Source organism: Sphaerodactylus townsendi, linkage group LG02 (genome assembly GCF_021028975.2).
Source record: "Sphaerodactylus townsendi isolate TG3544 linkage group LG02, MPM_Stown_v2.3, whole genome shotgun sequence".
Classification (NCBI taxonomy): Eukaryota; Metazoa; Chordata; class Lepidosauria; order Squamata; family Sphaerodactylidae; genus Sphaerodactylus; species Sphaerodactylus townsendi.
The window spans coordinates 47,998,998-48,017,866 of NC_059426.1; the positions used below are offsets into that span (position 1 = coordinate 47,998,998).

Here is an 18,869-nt window from a genome sequence, read left to right on the forward strand (position 1 = left end):
ATAAAGAGGTCATGAATCCTTGGAACCTGTGGTGCAAATACTGCATCTATAATTTAATCAGTGTACACAGTAGTGAAGACCCACATAGTGAGTGCAACATATACTCATCCCTCAACTACTCTACAACATCCCAGTCTGGGTACAAATACATTACATGGATTTAGAACAAGTTAAGGGCAGTTTTTTAAGACTAATTATGGGAGTACGAGTACCCAAATGTGTCAGCCATATGGTCCTTTGAGTGGAATCTGGACCACAAAGGGTGGATCACAACAATTAGATACTAGCTAAAAATATTATCGCATATATGCTAGAAGACCCAAAATTCACCAGATGGACTGAAATAATCTGCAACAAAATGGACAGACTGAGAATAGCCCTGCACAACCTGGCAACCAGTCGCTAATTGTATGTTCTCCAAGTGATCAAACAAAAGACTTCTGGATCACGAAAGACAGAAAATGCTGCCATACACTCCAAGAATTATTCACTGGGCGCTCTAGGCATATCAGTACAGCATGGGATAAGAGCAAAGTACTTGACTTCATTAACTACACTGTTTCAACAAAGAGCTTTCTCTTTAGCAAAGCTAAATGCCTTTCCTTCAACAGTGAGAGAAGGAAGGTTCCATCATATCCCATTCCAGGAGAGGCTATGTCCTTGTGGCACTATGACACCAGACACAATATTTTGCATTATTTTAAACTGCTCATTCAAAAAAAAAAAATCCCATGTCTGCCTAATTGAGCCTTTAATCGACATAAGAAAGAAAAGCTCAGACAGATCACTTCCCAAGCTCTCCTGCCTGATAAGAATGAGAAGACAACAGATCTGGTGGCACTTTTTTGGCCTCTGTTTTGTTGGAAAGATCTCATCTGGAATACTTCGAAACCAACAGATGATTAGTAAAAAGAGGATTAATTTCCCAACTAATGAAACAGTTGTAGCAGTTATTGCTTGATAATACTGTGACATCACTTCTAGGGCAAATCTATATGTTTTTCACAGTTAGGTCTCTAGAAGAATTCTTAAAGCATCACAAAATACAAATAAAAGTTTTTGGGTCACAAAATAAAATGTTTGGGGTTAGAATTCCACAATTTTCTCCCTAAAAATGTTTGCAAAATGTTTTATTTTTTAATTTGCAAAACATTTTACTTTTCCTGAAAACATTTTATTTCAAAAATGCTAAAATCAGGAGTTTGTCCTGAAGTCTTTTTGAAAACATTTCCTGCTTGCTGTGTACAGAGCAGGAAACATTTTATTTTTCCCAACCAACTGTTAAAGCTCTTCTATTTTTTGAGCAGCTTGTGACCAGTGAGGTGGGGGGGGCAAAATGGCACCCAGGGCATAACGGTGCCTGTGCCACCTGTGGGGCCCCCCACAGGGACCCTGTCCCCTACTTACCTTAGTTCAGCTGGCTGCTCTTTGTAGCCAGCTAAACTCCAGGCTGTTCCGGGCTGCCCCCTCGTGGGGTCCCACGCCCCACTTATCTTAGTTTAGCTGGCAGCTCTTTGCAGCTGGCTAAACTCTAGGGTGCTCCGGGCTGCCCCCCATGGGGCCCTGCCCCCGCCCTGTTACTTACCTTAGTTTAGCTAGATATTCTTTGCATCTGGCTTGACTCCAGGCTGTTCTGGGCTTCTGCCGGGTCTGGCACGGCAAGGGGAGGGGTGTGTGGCAATTTTCTGCCCCCCTGTGACCCCAATGGCACATGCTTGGGGTGCCATGCCCCCCTGCCACGTGGCAGCTACGCCACTGCTTGTGCCCACCATTTTCTGCAGTATATGAATACAGCTAGCTTTCACTGCCGATTAGGCACAAATGTCTTTTTTCCTTTTTTTGTTTCTTTTTATTTTGAGGGAGGTATCTTTGAAGCTATGAAGACTTGAAGTATGCACATATTGCTGATTCTCATATGTCTTCATAGCATCAGACACCTCCCTCAAAGCAAACAAACAAAAAAAGGAAAAACGACATATGCACTGAATCAGCAGTGAAAACTAACTTTGTTCATGTACTTTTTAGATGGAAATAGTGGGCAGATGAGCTGCAAGCAGAGGAAACCTCTGTGGGAACCTTCTGCAAATGCCTGGCAGCATAAAGAATCCCGAAGTGGCAGAAAATGGCAGGTGTGACCTGCTCACAAAATGGAAACAAGAGCTCAAAAAGTGGAGCATGGGAGGTGGGTAAAAGAACCATTTTGGGGTGAAACACTTTACTTACCATATAAACTCGCGTATAAGCTGAATTTTTCAGCCTTTTTTTAAGCTGAAAAATGTCCCCCTCGGCTTATATGCGGGTCACCCCCTCCCCCCCACGCAGAGCCACAGCGCTTACTTATGAGTGGCAAAGCCTCGTCCCCCTCACTAACTCACGCTTTCTTTCTTACAGGCTCAAAGTTTAAGGCGTTGTTTCAGGGAAGCTGCTGGCTTTCTTTCTTGCAAGCTCTAAGTCTACAGGGAAGCTGCCTCTCGAGGCAGCCTGTCTATGGTTTTCTTAAAAGGGCAATGCTTAGAAAGCCGGCAGCGTCCCTGAAACAACACCTTAAACTTTGAGCCTGCAAGAAAGAAAGCGTGAGTTAGTGAGGGGGAGGAGGCATTCTCTGCTTGGCTTTCTCCTGCCTTCAGCCACTTTCCCTCTCCCCAGAAACGTGCGTGCCACCTCGCCCCTCCTTAAAAAGTCTCCCAAAGGCTTTTGGGGCGCTCCTTTCCTCCAGCTATGGCTCCTTTGCCGGCTCAGCACCCTGCCTCCTGATGGATCTTTCCCACCCTCGGCTTATATGCAAGTCAATAAAATTTCCCAGTTTTTTGAGGTAGAATTAGGTGCCTCGGCTTATATGCAGGTTGCCTTATACGCGAGTATATACGGTATCTGAAATATACAGACAAAAAAAGCCAAAATGGTTCTTTTTAAAACGTCTGCCAGATGTTTTATTTGTGTTGTGCGGAATGGGCCATTGTACTTTTTCATACTCTTTCCTGAAAAATGGGGAAAAGGGAGACTCCATTATGACTAAGTACTACACTGTTGAAGAACAACACTGTTGAAGAACTGTATAAAGAACAAAGAAACTTGCCGTGTATATTAACCTCACAACAGCTTGAGGGACTGATTAGGCCGAGATATAAGTGATTATATTCAAAACCATTAAGTTAGCTTCATAGCTAAGCAGGGATTTGGGTTTGGCTTTCCCGTACCTAACACTAAAGTTACTTCACAACACTGGCTGTAATTGTAGGCCAGAAATAGCACATTAAAAAGAAGGCAATAATCATCCAAAAGGAACAATCAATCTGCCTGGGGAATAAAAATGAAAGTGTATATTACTAGCAACAAATTAGCATTACTTAAGGGAAAACCAAAAAAAAAAAAACAATTACAAAAAGTTAAGAATGGCTGTTAAGGGTGATGTGAAAATATGCCCAAGAACGCTGTAAATTGATGCAGAAGAATGTCTTCATAACAAGCTGAAGACAACAATATTATGATTTAAAATCACACTGTACTATGTTTGTCAGATTTTAGTCAATCCTTGAACTAGAATTTGTCCCAGGAGAATATCATACAACAAGGTTAGGTACTAACAGACAAAAGTTCATCAACTTGGAGCTAAATAATAACTCATATCATTAGTGTCTGTGTCAACCACATGTTGACACCTAATCCATATGTGTTAACTCATATCCTTCCCAGAGCAGTCTGGCAAGATGCCATCCTCCTTACAACCAACATTTAAAACAACAAGATTGACAATACACCAAACAGGTACAGATAAGCAACAAGAATTCCTGCCTGCCTCCAGAAAAAACCACCCCTATTTGTCATCTATGCTGATTCACTTTGATTAACTAAATGACATCCATTTGTGACAACTGCTCATGAATTTACACACAATTACAGAAAGTGGTTTGTAGCTATTGGATGGAACTCTAGAAAACAAACACACAATATCAGATATTTAAAGATCATAGAGGATCTAATTAGAAACTGAATACAGTGTACAGGTATGAAAATACAGCTTTCTCGTAAACATTTCTTATTTTAATTCACTTTGCTAATTAGAATTTTTCTTTCACAGCAGAACAATCTGCTTGGGAATAGGAGACCTCCATTAATTAAAGTTTGTTGATGGAACATTTTTAAGAAAAATGTTTCTGAGGCATTTTACAGAAGTTTAGATATTTTAATGTTTTGCAGATGGCAAAGCAGAGTACTCATCAGGACCCCCTGTGACAAACAGGGGGGTGTCCTGCCCCTGAAAGGAAAGTAAACCTCTCAGATAAGCCCAGATGTGTGATGCTCTAGCATTCAAACTGAAACTGTAGTCAAATTTTTACTATGTGTTTTGAACTAGGTGTCCTTGCCAAGGATCTACTTTTCTATTCTGTCCCTTTGTTGCATATGCCTAATAAAGGTCTCTGAATTCTGAATTCTTCTCCAGCATCCAATAACCTTTGAGAAGAGGGGTGAGATGCTGGAAGGATCACAGGAGAAGAGGGGTTGAGTTCTGTCCCAGGGAGACAGCTCAGGTCTGGCTCAGGAAAAAGAGCAGACAGAGTGAAGGGTAGCTCATCCTGGTAGTGTGGAAGAGTTGTTTAGCGCTATCTCTGGGAGAGAAGAAAATAGTCAATTGTTAGGCCTGTCTCTGGTGATCAGCAGACCTTATAGAACTTAGTCTGACTTTGGGAGGAAAGGGCAGGCTAGACTGTGACCAACATATATTTCAAGAAATGATTTACACAGCTAGCTACATATACCAGTGGCAACCATGCCACTCAAATTGATTACTGAATGGTGCGACAATAAGACCTGAAATTAGTCAAGAATACAAAGGTGATTCCTTATGACAATATAGCACCCCAACATTGGCTTCTAGTATTAGACATTTATTTGAACCCATTGAAGCAGAAGAGAAAAATAACAACTGGACCAGCAAGGTTTAAATGATGGAGAATTAGGGAGCATAGTGAAAACCTGGCTACCACTATTGCCAACTTCAATGTGAACTCCAACCAGTCATGTGGAACAAAGCAATGCAGCAGATACATCAATATATATATTGAACATGATATATCATCTTGCCAAATCACACCGACAGACGTAAGATATTGGCCATGTCTTCCAAATCAGGGATGCTAATGGCAAGATGCTGAGCAAATCTGTAAACATCCTGCAATGCTGGTGTGACTATTTCTCTAATATCAGCAATGACAAATTCCCACATCCACCTATAATGAGCTGTCCCCCTATCTTCAAACCAGTTCCACAAATAACAGCCATAGAAGTGAAGGAGTCCATCAAGAAAATGAAGACTGGAAAGGCAATCAGCCCCGATGACATCCCAGTTGAGATCTGGAAGATGCTTAGAGTAAATGGTGCCATATTCCTAGCATCACTCCTGCATTACTGCAAAAAACAAACTTCCGGAAGCTTGGATCACAAGCACAACTATACCCGTTTGGAAAAAGAAAGGAGACATCTGCAAATGCTCCAGCTATCGACTAATCAGGCTACTTTGCCACACCATGAAAATCTTTGAAAGGATACTGGATCAGAGACTCAGGAACCATGCACCAATCACGTCCAACCAATGTGGTTTTGTCAAAGGAAGCAGAACCACTGATGCTATACACGTCGCATGACTATGAATGGAAAGACAGAGAGGCTGTTTTCGCACGGGCGGAATACAGCGACCCAGGGACGCTAAAAACAGCATCCCTGGGGAAGGATTCGCACGAGCGAGGTATTTTGGAAACAGCGGCTTCCAACCGCTGCCATGCGAACGGCAGCAGCTGGAAGACACCTTCCCCCCCCTTTCCCGAATGCCTACCTTGTTTCCTGGCTTCCAGCTTGTCACAGAGGCCAGGGGACACGCCCCCCTGGCCTGCGACTCCAGAGCCTTCGCTCCAGGCTGCGGGGGCATGTCCCCTGGCTTCTGCGACGAGCTGGAAGCCAGGAGACAAGGTAGGCGTTTGGTGGCGGCGCAGCCTGTGCAAAGGCTGTGCCATCACCTGCCACCCTCCTGGGACCGTCCATGCGAACGGTCCCAGGGGGGTGCGTCGGCATTGTTTATGCCAACGCACCCCCGCACCGTTGTGGTGCGGAAAGGGCCAGAGAGAAAAAGAAACCATTGTTCATGACATTTTTAGACCTCAAAAAATAATTTGATCGGGTGTCCCATGCAATTATATGGCAAGCACTCCAGTTACATGGTATTCCTGAAGAGTATGTTCAATGGGTACAATTACTGTACTGTAAAGCCACCAGTCAACTTCGATATCCAGCAGGGATTTCACCACCATTCACTATAACTGTTCATCAGGGCTCAGCACTTTCACTTCTGCTATTTATTCTTTGCATGGATACAGAAACAGCTGATTTACAAATGTCACAATCTTGGACACTGCTTTGTGCAGATGATGTGGCTCTTGCTAACCAATCACGCGCAGCTCTTCAACAACAATCCCTTGAGTGGAACAATGGATTACGGATTATGACTAAATTTACAAAAACCAGAATACCTTAAATGTGGCCCTCAAACGGATGGAACAATCCAAATTAATGGCCAGGACTTGAAGAAGACCACTCAGTTTAAATATCTCAGATCCCTGGTCTCAGCAGATAGGAATACCCTACCAGATGCTTGAGCTAGAGTTAATGCAGCATGGATGAAGCGACAGTCAAACCACAGGAGCCCTGTGTGACAAAAGAATACCTGAACATCTGAAGGCAAAAGTGTACACCACAGTTAACCGCCTTGTGGCCCTATATGGAACAGAATGCTGGCCAACAACTCAGAAACATGAACAGACTCTTCATGTGATGGAAATGAAGATGCTCTGGTGGATGCTTGGCCTTACTCTTTCCACTCCTGTTACAAACGAAAACGTGTGCTGTCAACCTTACCCCTGAAAATGCCCCAAATCAAGCTATCTGGTGAAGAAAATGTCAGTGCTAACCCCCTCAAGGGGAATGCAGTCCAAAAAGAAGAAGGTGCAGAACTCGGTATGAAAAATGTTGCTGCATTTACAATCAAGTTATTTATCATTCCAAGGAAACTCAATTGTTAAGCGTAATCTTGTTATGCAACTATATTTTCAAGTATCATGCAAGTCATGAAGGAATAAACCATAAATTAACTGGATACATCTGAAATTTTAAGTATCATTTACTGAATAGTTTTGGATCACATCATGGATTAGCAAGATATTTAAGAACACCTACTGGGTACATCATTACAGGAACCCCCAAACACATCAGGGCACACATACTTCACAACAAGGCCTTTCCTTAGGCTCAGCCTATCAGAAACTTCTCTTCCACAGCTCACATGCATTCTCAGGGGTTTGTTCAGTAGAGAATCCTGGTGAATTATGGCCTTAATATGTCAAGCAATTAAATGCTCTGCATTTACTACCTACCTTGCAGCCTCATAACCCTCCTCTTATTTCCTTCCTTAAAACAGCTTGCTCTGTTCCTGTTCCCTCTCTAGTGACCTCTTTTCTTTCTGCAAGCATTCTACTTTCTTTAGTGACACTACATTCTGTACTCCATTTCAAGTTTAAGCAAGGTCTCTGACATAAAGCACCTGAGGTCTTGTGCAAAACAAAAGGAGATAAACAATTGAAGCATTTCTGCAGTGTTTTTGAACACATTAATACAAATCTGCTTTGTAGGATTTACAAGCTGTAAGAAGAGCACTACCCTCCTACAATAAGAATATAATTAAACTAAATGTGTTTTAAAATGTCCCAATAATGATGCTAAGCTTAGTGTTTTTAATGAGACATGAAACTAGCACACCTCTAACCCACGTATGAAAAAAGTAACTAATTATATCCCTCTAGCTCAAAGGGTATTAGTTTTCGCTTTGACTGTGGTTAAATGATGAAAGACTCGTATTCCCTTCCTATCTGTTTTTCACTTCGAATTCAGATCAATAAACAGTGTCAAAACATATAAGAAATCCAAGCTCCCCCCCTCCCCCCGCCTATCATCCCTTGCAACTCTGTTGCTGAAGAAAATCTTTACAGGTATCAGAGAAGGTTCTCCAACCCTATGTAGTAATCTTTTTTTACAAGGGACAGATTAAAAACATTTTGCTGCACTAATAACCATTTCTAAATGGGATTTCAGAGGGATGGGGAAACAGTAACTGGATTAACACTGAGAAAATGGGAGGATCCCTAAAGATTTTTTAAAAAAACAGGAACAAAAATAACTTTAAAAAAACTTTAATTCAGTGAACTTTCCTTTCAAAAGTGCTGTACTTATAAAGTCAATTTGGACTGAATCTTTTTTGTAGGGTTAAAACACATTTAAGCAAAAGGCTGAGCAGCCTAGACACTTTTTTGATCAAAGAAAGGCTCTCTTTCTTTCATTATGCTCCATTTTCCTACAGATCTGCTATAAGGGAGACCTTGCACCAGCTTTTTGCAAGACAGGCAACTTTTTCAGAAGTTAAAATTGTAATCATTTTTTTTAAATGTTCTTTTACTTGAATAGACTCTAATGTAGTCATCCTAAAATCCTCTTAAATAATAAAGATTTAGATAATAATAAAGATTTAGATTTTTTTTAAAATTTCAAGTGGCTTTTAACATCTAGATTTCAGCAAGCAGTGTTTTAGGTTTGACAGGTGTATATTATTTATTTTTATGGCAGGGTATGATTTTATTGTATTTTATTGAGTTTTATTGTTATCAGTTTTGTTCTGACTGTATTTTTGTTCTGACATTGTATTTTATTGCATTTTGTAAGCTGCCTTAGCAACAGGAGGAAGGGCATAAATACTTTAAGTAAATAGCTAAATAATAAATATCTTCGGAATAAATCATATTTCATTTTGCTAAAAAGGGAAGTTTTATCGTGCACTTAAGCAAAGATAAGTTCCACTGACTCCAGCTGGACGAGTGCAGTGCAGTTACTAACAATGAACTTTTTGAAAAGATTGCTGTACATAGCACAATTGTAAGAAAGATGATTCCAACTACTGCAGCATCTAATTGCCTGAAATGTGTTTTGAAACCATGCTAGGAATTTCAAGATGTTACTTGTAGAAGTTAAAAAAAATGTTTTATGGGGTGAGGAATTTGTGTTTTTCTCAGCGTATAATGCAGATACTACTGTTGTAAGTTATAGCAGCATTGTTTCATTGTTAATGCAGGGCAAATTACTATAATCCCGGTTGCTGAAACCCACTTTCAGCATTATCTGCAAATCAGTGCATATATTAGTTTACAAAGTTCCAACAAGGACTACTTTTTGCTGCCTCCCTGCACTGCTTGGGAGTGCAGGGAGGTGCTGTGGCAGAAATGGTGCCAGCCCCAGTCATCTCAGCCTGTGGACTGAGCTGTTAATTGTGCAATCAGAGCAGATAACACTGGATTCCATCATATAACTGTGATATAATGAAAGTTGCCCCCTACCCAATAAACCAAATATTATATTTAATTGGTGCGTGAAATGAAATAAACACTAATTTAAGATTTACAGAAAGGGTTCCTTAAAACAATGAACAGATCAAATGTATTATTTTTACTCCTTGCAGGACATAGCAGCATGATTCCCCAGTCTGTACGTGTTCCAGGCCCTTCATGCTCTCTGGGCAGCCATGTGTGTACTAGGGAGGCCCTCTTCTGCTATAAGCACATGGCCCAAAAATCACATGCCGTATTTCTTCTGATTATATTTATAGGCTCTTGGATAAAATGTTTAGTCTCATAGGGTGAATCAGTCCTTATCTGTAGTTACTAGCTAGTTGAGAAAATCTGATGTTACTGTATCAGCAGCAACACCTGCTAAAACCCATAAAATAACATTTCTGAGTAATGGCAGCTAAAAAAAATAGATTTATGCTTCATAACCATACTTTTTATTATGTTGTTTTATTTAAAATCCATGGCTGAGCTCTGTGGATCAATATGAAATCTAAACAAGTCTTATTTCTTAGTCTTATCTATACCTTTAATCATACTCTACTGAACTGCTAGGGACTGAGAGTACCCTGATTCTACATTCATTTCAGTTTCTAATATACAATATAATAAATTTTTGCAGCAATGTGAAGTCTACCCAAAAGATTTTTCCCTCTATATGTCCTCTTTCTGGGACAAAAAATAAATAAGTAAAGCTAAGTTATATTATTGGTTTGTACTCAGAGTTCTTTGTATAGTAGTCACAAATATAATTTATATTTCCTTTGGCAGTGCACACCATTAAAATTAGTGCATGGGAGGTGGTAAAGTTGTAAATGACACAACCCCATTTGGGTTATTATGCATTCTGACAGTGAGCAGATTGCTGAGAAAATGAAAATAGGCTTTCGAGTCAATCCACCAACTAGGGAAATTGTTGCTTCAATTTGATTTCAATAAACCAAACATGCTAATTCCCTTAAATGCTTTTATTATTGCTAATGAAAATTTGCATTAATTATCTAATAAGGCACTTTATTAATATCAATCAACCCTCCTGAGATGCTGAGAGGAGCAAGGTAGAGTATCCAAGGTAGAGTATCTCTAATATCCAAAGGGAATAATTATCTCCTGATAATTTCATTTAAGGTGATCTTAAAGTATTCTAAACAGTTGTCTCTGCAGGCAGAAAACATCACATGAGAGTTAAGTGAAGGAGAGAGCTGACAGCTCCATTAATCGTAGCTGAGTGGAATCCTTCATTCAGTTAGTTAGTCTTTTTAAATAGCTTATGACCTAAAAGAAACAGATCTTTCGCTCTGTTGCAAAGGTTCAAGGGCAAACTATTAACCTGTTATTTTCGGGATGCCTATAATGTCTCAGAAGGTTCCATATGATTTTCCAGCTATATGTCAGAATTGCTGAAAGATCTTTCTGTATAATCTGTTATATTTATTAGGGCAAGTATTTCATCTAGAGAGGGAAAAGGAGGAATCTAAAAGAATTGATAAAGTCTAATGCATATCACAAACTTTCTCTGCTTACCTCTTTTAATAGTGCAAGACTTTTTGTCTGGCTGAAGAAGATAGCCTTCCACACAGCTACAGGTGTATGATCCATCTGTATTTGCACACGTTTGGCTGCAAGTTCCATACAGCTTACATTCATTTAAATCTGAGGAAAATAATGTAATTGTATGAGCAGAGCCCTCTGGGGGTGGGCGGTATACTAACTTTAATAATACGAAGAAGAAGAAGAAGAAGAAGAAGAAGAAGAAGAAGAAGAAGAAGAAGAAGAAGAAGAAGAAGAAGAAGAAGAAGAAGAAGAAGAAGAAGAAGAAGAAGAAGAAGAAGAAGAAGAAGAAGAAGAAGAAGAAAGTTACAAAACAAATTAAAGAACTGCATTCTTTTGAAAACCATTAATCAGTCTCTCCAAACAAAATCACATCTAGGTATAGCAGGCATAAAAAGATGCCTTTCTGACACTTCAGCCATAATCTCTGAACAGTGCAGCCCAAATCAACCTGATGACACAGCTTCTTTAAGGACAGTAGTGTATCTGCCTAGGGACAAGGGGTACCCCTTGTCCCCGGGCGCCACTCTTCTGGTCACATGCAAAATTTCATAGACTTAGAAGTCCTGCTGTCTCACATTTTCAAGGGAGCCCAAAATCAGCCCGGAGGCCCCAATAGCTGACCAGGAGGAGTCCTGCTGTCTCGTCATTCCATGAGCCTCCAGCCCATCACGAGAGGCACTCCAAAAGCAGCGGAGACAGCAGGACTTCCTGCTGCCTCCAAGCACCCTCAACCCTGCCCTGGACTCCCCCTCCCTTCCTTCCTGCCCTTCCTGCTCCCCAAGCCCCACCCCACCCCACCCAGCCTCAGTGCTTATAAAAACAGGTCTCCCAGGCCGGGGACTGCAGTCTCTTCTTGCCTGCCCGGAGGGGAGGTCAGAAGGGACTGCAGGCTGCCGGCTGGGAGTCCAGCAGGCAGGGGGAAAGGGGGGGGGGAAGGTGGGCACCCTAGACCTTGCCCATGGTGACATGGATGGGGTTTAGGGCAGTGCCTGGGGGTGGGGTGGGGGCGGGCAGAGTGTGGGGGCGTCCTGGAGACAATTTGTCTCCGGGCACCGGTTACCCCAGGTACGCCTCTGTTTAAAGACATAAAACAATCTATTACCTCATGAGTCAGGAAGCATGCTTACCCTTACTCATGTGTCTTTTACCCAATTAAGTGTTCTGTTCCACAATGATCAGTGAGATGAAAAAAATGCCAGAACTAGAGACAAGATGGGGTAGCAACAGTATCAAGACTCTGGCCCATTCTGCACAGGTCAATTAAAACGTGTTGAGGTCCTTTTAAAAAGTATTACGTGGGAGGAGTTCCCACAGAACTCGCCCCCAAAAGGCTGCTAACCAATTTTAATGGCCAGAACCCGGGTTTAATGAAACTCGTTTATTCTGCCAGTTTTTTTCCTGAAGCCCAGGTTTTAGTTCCTTCCTGGTTGCCTGAGCAAACTATGACAAGAAGGAGCATTCAATCCCTACCCCCTTCTTCGCTCCACCATTATGGTGGATTCCACAGGCAGTCTTTAGAGGGGACAGCCTAAAGGGTGGCTGCCGTATCATGCAGGTAGATGAGGGGAGGGATTCTTGGGGGGAATTCTCAGGGGGATTCTCCGCTGCATGGTTCTCAAAGAAGCACTGCATTTCCATTTCCTTCTGCCTCTGGGATCCCAGTGATCCCAGCTGGCTCCTGCAGCTGTCATACAAATGGAGACAGCGCAGCAGAAATATGTTTTATGAGTCCATTGCTGCCTGTGTGGAAGGGGCCTCAGTCAAATTATCTTTGAAATGACTCAACAGGCAGTTTTGTGAAAATTAAAGTACAATTTTTCCCTTTCCCCTTCCCATTAGATTGACTTCTTAAATTGGCAAATTGTGCCCTCTTTTGTGGTATGTGGCTTAATTTGCGTCCTTTGTTGTTGTGTTTTTGTCACATTATACTCTAAAATAAAGACTTTCGAAAGAAATGGAGAAGTTGATGCATGGACACCTTATCCACAACCTAAAATGTTATGGCTGCACTAGAATGCTCTCATGATGTAACAGTCTCAAACTTTAATTACTCACCATTCAAACCAATAATCATAGAAAACAGAAGCACATTTCATTTCTCTGACTTATTCACAAAAGATCTATCTAAACTTTGTGTGCTGATGTGCAGAGCTTTAGTTGGCCATTAACAACATAACACAATTCTTTGGAATAAACTGGGCTGCAGCCCTTTTATTATTTGAAGGAAGCTGGGCGAGCAGCAGGAGCACAACCTAACCGCCAGGGCAGCACCCTTGCTGTGCCCGGCACCGTCCCAAATCCATATTGGGGAATGGGACAGAAAGTTACTAGGTGCCACCTGGGCACCAACCCATAAAGTGGCACCCCTTCCAGCAGGGGGTAGCGGGCTCGATTGCAGAGCCTCCACGGCTTGTGCCATGAGCTCACCCTGCCCCCAGACCTCTTAATGAGGCCCCCAACCACGGAGAGGTCCGGCATGCAAGCTCGGCCTCCCCATAAAGGCTGTGCTCCTCTGCCCAAACCCACCAAGGCTGTGACAAAACTTTCATGTAATAATACAATATAACCCTTCTTAACCATACAACATTACAGGGAGGGAGGGAGGGAGGGAGGGTGGGTCAGCTTTGCTCCCAGCCACTCAAAAGAGGCTGGAGCAGCTGTGTGTCACCTTTTAAAGGTGAGCATGCCCCCTCCTGACATCCAGGCTGATCCGGTCCCGATCACATGACCGCAGCCCGAGTGCGCGCACATGCACTATTGTGCTGAGGCCGTCCCGGAGCCCTGCCCACTGCCGCAACTGCAGCAAATGTCATTTCACATCATATTCTTTGTATGTTATTTAGCTATCCTTGCAAAGTGGCTATATTAGCTGTCCTCTTCTAGCATTCAGAGCTGATTCCAATTGTCCATGTCTTGTTCTCACTTATTTATGTTCAGTCATATCTTGTCACCAAGAGTTCCCATTGTAACCCAAAAACATAACAGTGTACTTCAAAAATAAATAGAATATTTAAACTCTATAAAATCTTCTCAGGTTCGATCCTAGCAGTAAAGTCCTTCATGACATCAACTTAGTTTCTGTATCACAGACTCTATCTCAAGTCAGTATTTCAATATACAACATGAGTACAATAAGTTTACCTTGACAGGTTTTACCATCAGTGCCAACTTCATATCCATCTTCACAGTAGCAGGCAGTTCCATTCCTGAACATAGCACATTTGAACTGGCATTGCATTTGTTTGCATTCTGGTAACAATTCTGAAAAAAAGAGATAACAAGATGCTAGCAGGCTGATTTCACTTTTTTATTTGTGGGGGGGGGAGGGATGTAACTACATTTCACACATATGACAAATACTACTGAAAAAGCTCTAACAGAGACTAGTATTCACAAACATTTCTTACTATGCAGACTTTCTTACTGTATTTGAGGCAGAGTTATCCAAGCTACTAGATCAATCTCATATCCTTCCACTATAAAGCAGAATTCTGAAATCCAGCCCACTTACTACAGAAGTACCATACCAAGTAGATCTTTGAAGTCACATTGACTTTTGGACAGTCAATCATTGTTTACACCAGTAAATATGTTGTATATCCCTGGACCATCAAGGATTTTACTCCACATCTTTTGTGGAGATGCATCAAAGCAAGATCATGTTCCTTGCTATATGTCCCAAACTGCATCAAGTTTTGATATTAATTTCAACACCACAAACTTATGTCTACAAGTACTTAAATACCAGCACGCAGCTCAATCAAGACTTACAGGGAAGTTCAAATAAGGTCATTCCCTTCCAAATTCATTGACATCAACGGGGGTAATTTTGTTTAGGATTTTAACCACAGTACTTATCTTACTATGATTGTGACTTAACGAAGCTTCTGATTCCCCACTCATTACAGGTGTTAATGCATGTAGTATTAACTAGTTATTGGGCTCTATATTTCATCCTGACAAGATGTATATATTTACACTTCAATCTGTAATTTCTGGACACTTTCTGAATATATTCTGTATATATTTACACTTCATTCTGTATTTCATGATCCCTTGAGGCAGCTCGTTTCTTCAAACCCTCTATATTAAAATGAATGAAAACAGGATTCACAGTATCTAGTCCATAGTGCTGGAATACATTTTGTTAGTCTTTAAGATGGCACATTGTAAAATACTCAGGCCGTTTCCGCACGGCCCATAAACGCAGCCCCCAGGCCGCCGTTCGCACAGGTGCCGCTGCTGCAACGCAGCAGCGGCAACCTGAATGCGCTTCCCTCCCCCCAGGGCGGCGTCAGGCCGCCCTAAACAACAACCCTTTAAAGGGTTGTTGTTGGGGAGGAAGTGTCTTCCCGGCGGGGCGGTGCGAACTGCGCCGCCGGGAAGACGCCGTCGCCCTCCTCCGTTCTACTCATGATGTCCTCGTCGTCGCCTGCTGGCCGTCGGAACCCCGCCCACACTGTCCTCCAACCTCCAGGGGTCGGAGGGCAGCGTGGACGGGGCTCCGACGGCCAGCAGGCGCATTTAATGCAGGACATTATGAGCAGGACGGGGGAGGGCGGAGAGGCGGCTCAGGGTGGAGCCGCCTCTCCTGCGGCGGCCTCCACTCGGCCTGCGTTTCAAGCACGCTTGCGTGTTATGAAGCAATGCGCTCTCACGCTTCGCCAGCAATTTTGAGCGCCAAAGGGAGGCCGTGTAAGGAAACGGCCTCAGTCGCAAATCCAAAATCTGAGAATAAAAGCTGCTTTCAAGATAATGGGGGGGGGGAGATAAGAACATAAGAAACAGCCTGCTGGATCAGACCAGAATCCACCTTGTCCAGCACTCTGCTACTTGCAGTGGCCCACCAGATGCCTTTTTGGGAGCTCACATGCAGGATGTGAAAGCCTTCTACTGCTCCCGAACATCTGGACTGCTAAGGCATTTGCAATGTCAGATCAAGGAGGATCAAGATTGGGAACCATAGTTTGACTTCTCCTCCATCAATCTGTCCAAGCCCCTTTTAAAGCTATCCAGGTTAGTGGCCATCACCACCTCCTGTGGCAGCATATTCCAAACACCAATCATGTGTTGCATGAAGAAATGTTTCCTTTTATTAGTCCTAATTCTCCCCACCCCCAGCATTTTCAATGTATGCCCCCTGGTTCTAATATTGTGTGTGAGAGAGAAAAATTTTTCTCTGTCGACATTTTCTACCTACCCCATGCATAATTTTATAGACTTCAATCATATCCCCCCTCAGACATCTCCTTTCCAAACTAAAGAGTCCCAAATGCTGCAGCCTCCCCCTTATAAGGAAGGGTCCCTCAATCATCCTCGTTGCCCTTCTCTGCATTTTTTCTATCTCTTCGATATCCTTTTTGAGATGTGGCGACCAGAACTGAACACAGTACTCCAGGTGCGGTCATACCACTGCTTTATATAAGGGCATGACAATATTTGCAGTTTTATTATCAATTTCTTTCTTAATTATCCCCAGCATAGAGTTTGCCTTTTTCACAGCTGCCATGCATTGAGTTGACATTCCTATGGAACTATCAACTAAGATGCCCAAATCCCCTTCCTGGTCTGTGACTGATAGCACTGACCCTGTAGCGTGTATATGAAGTTGTATATGTCAAACTGACTGGCCTGTAATTTCCTGGGTCCCCCCTAGATCTTTTCTTAAAGACTGGTGTGACATTGGCCATCTTCCAGTCTTTAGGGACACCCCTAATGTCAGGGATAAATTGCATAAGATGAGGGTGGATGGGTGAGAAAATATTTCCTAGCTTCTAACTGTGCCGGGTTGTCACTTGACCAATAAGGATACAGGGAAAACTTCTCCCAAAGATGTTAATTACATATATTGTAATTCCTGAATTTTAAGTAGAAAAAAATAAAATTTGAATTCTTTCTTTCAAATCAATGCATTAAAATTGTTGCTTGTTTATGTATGAAAAACAATCCATTTAAAAAAAATAATCATATAATCCATCTCAAGTCAATGGCAAAATTTCACCACAGTAACAGAAATGTGCTTTGGAAATGTCCATGGTTGTATACTTCTTTCCCATCACTCATCCCCTCAGCAGTGCTTCTATTTTCCCCACAAGCAATCATTTTGAATCACATATGGTTCACAGTTGTGCTTCCCAACATCAGTTCCAGATCATTCTAGTTTCAGACCATTTATCATTTGTGCTTGGATCCAGGGGCGTAACGAGGCAGCCCTGGGCAAACTGTAGCCCTGGGCAAAAACTGAGTTGGATGCCCACCCCCTGGGCGGCCACTCCACCGGGACCAAATTGTTTTTTGCACCAGGACATTGGTGCCTGCAGGGGGTGCACTTTTAGACATATCAGCACCAAAATTTCAGCATATCATCAGGAGACTGTCCTTATGCTACTCCCCAAGTTTGGTGAGGTTTGGTTCAAGGAGTCCAAAGATTCTTGGGCAAATTTCTGGGATGTTCCTGAAGGGGAAACTATCCTAATGGGACCCCCCAAGTTTGGTGCAGTTTGGCTTAGGGGGTCCAAAGTTATGGACCCTCAAATGGGGTACTCCATCCCACATTCTTTGCTAAGGAGATGGGGGCTACCCTTTTGAAGGTCCATAACTTTGGACCCCCTGAACCAAACTGCACCAAACATTGGGGGTGCCATCATGACAGTCTCCAGATGATACCCTGAAATTTTGGTGCTGATATGTCCTAGAATGCCCTCCCTGCAAGAACATCCCGAAATTTGCCCAAGAATCTTTGTTCTGCATTGAGTTTTCTGCATTGCTGTCAATGGGGGTTGCAGGCTGGGGGGGCACATTTCTGAAGGCACAGTCTCAAAACATTCAGGGTCTCATCAGGAGACTGCCCTAATGATACCCCCCAGGATTGGTGCAGTTTGGTTCAGGGGGGCCAAAGTTATGGACCCTCAAAACTGTAGCCCCCATCTCCTATTAGCTCCCATTGGAAACAATGGGGGATAGGGGCATCCCCTTTGGGAGTCCATAACTTTGGACTCCCTGAGCCAAACTTCACCAAACTTGGGGGGGTAGCATAAGGACAGTCCCCTGATGATACGCTGAAATTTTGGTGCCGCTAGCCTAAAAACTGCGCCCCCTACAGGCAAAAAATGGAAAACCACTAAAATACCCAAAAACCAACCCAACATTTTGATGCCCCCCACAAGGTGATGCCCTGGGCAGCTGCCCACCTTGCCCAATGGGCATTACGCCAGTGCTTGGATCTCCGGTGGCCTGGAAAGGAGACATGAGCCGATTACCCATTGTCAACATTTCTCGACCTCGCCCCACTATGGCATGAAAAGTCATGCCAGAGGTGCTCTCACTTTCCCTGGGAAAAGCAAGAAGCACATGTGGATCAAAAGGAAGCACATCAAGGCAAGATTTCTTGCCCTGATGCCCCTCCTCTCTCAGTTCACCACAAACAGGAAGCGCATCGGGACAAGATTTCTTGCCCCAATGTGTTTCATGTCCCCACTGCATGCCTCTGCCTCTACACTAGTGGGTAATCCCCCATGGTTCATTTCTAAGCTCTGTGTGAGGGACCTGAAACAGGAAGGGACAGAGTGTACAAATACAAGGATTCCCAAGGTTTGCTTTTGCACTGACAAACTACAGTTACTTATTAGATGTGAATTGTGCCAAAGTTATTATAGCTCATGGCTACATAATAGTAAAGTTCATCACTATGATGTTTTATTTAAATCAGATTTTTTTTTAAAAAATATGCTTTTTGAGAGGAAAATCTATCTAAAGATAGGGTGCTGTGTGGTTTCCGGGCTGTATGGCCGTGTTCTAGCAGCATTTTCTCCTGACGTTTCGCCTGCATCTGTGGCTGGCATCTTCAGAGGATCCTCTGAAGATGCCAGCCACAGATGC

General features: G+C 42.7%; 1 protein-coding gene across 1 annotated transcript in view; it reads right to left on the reverse strand.

Annotated features, from left to right (window-relative positions):
* Nucleotides 1–18,869, reverse strand: part of LOC125426230 (low-density lipoprotein receptor-related protein 1B-like) — a 43,346-nt gene that overhangs the window by 23,223 nt on the left and 1,254 nt on the right. The window contains exons 2-3 of the mRNA XM_048484490.1: nucleotides 14,133–14,252; nucleotides 10,962–11,090 (exon numbers count right to left, since the gene is read on the reverse strand). Coding sequence (XP_048340447.1) covers nucleotides 10,962–11,090; nucleotides 14,133–14,252 — 249 coding nt within the window. The remainder of the gene's footprint in view (nucleotides 1–10,961; nucleotides 11,091–14,132; nucleotides 14,253–18,869) is intronic.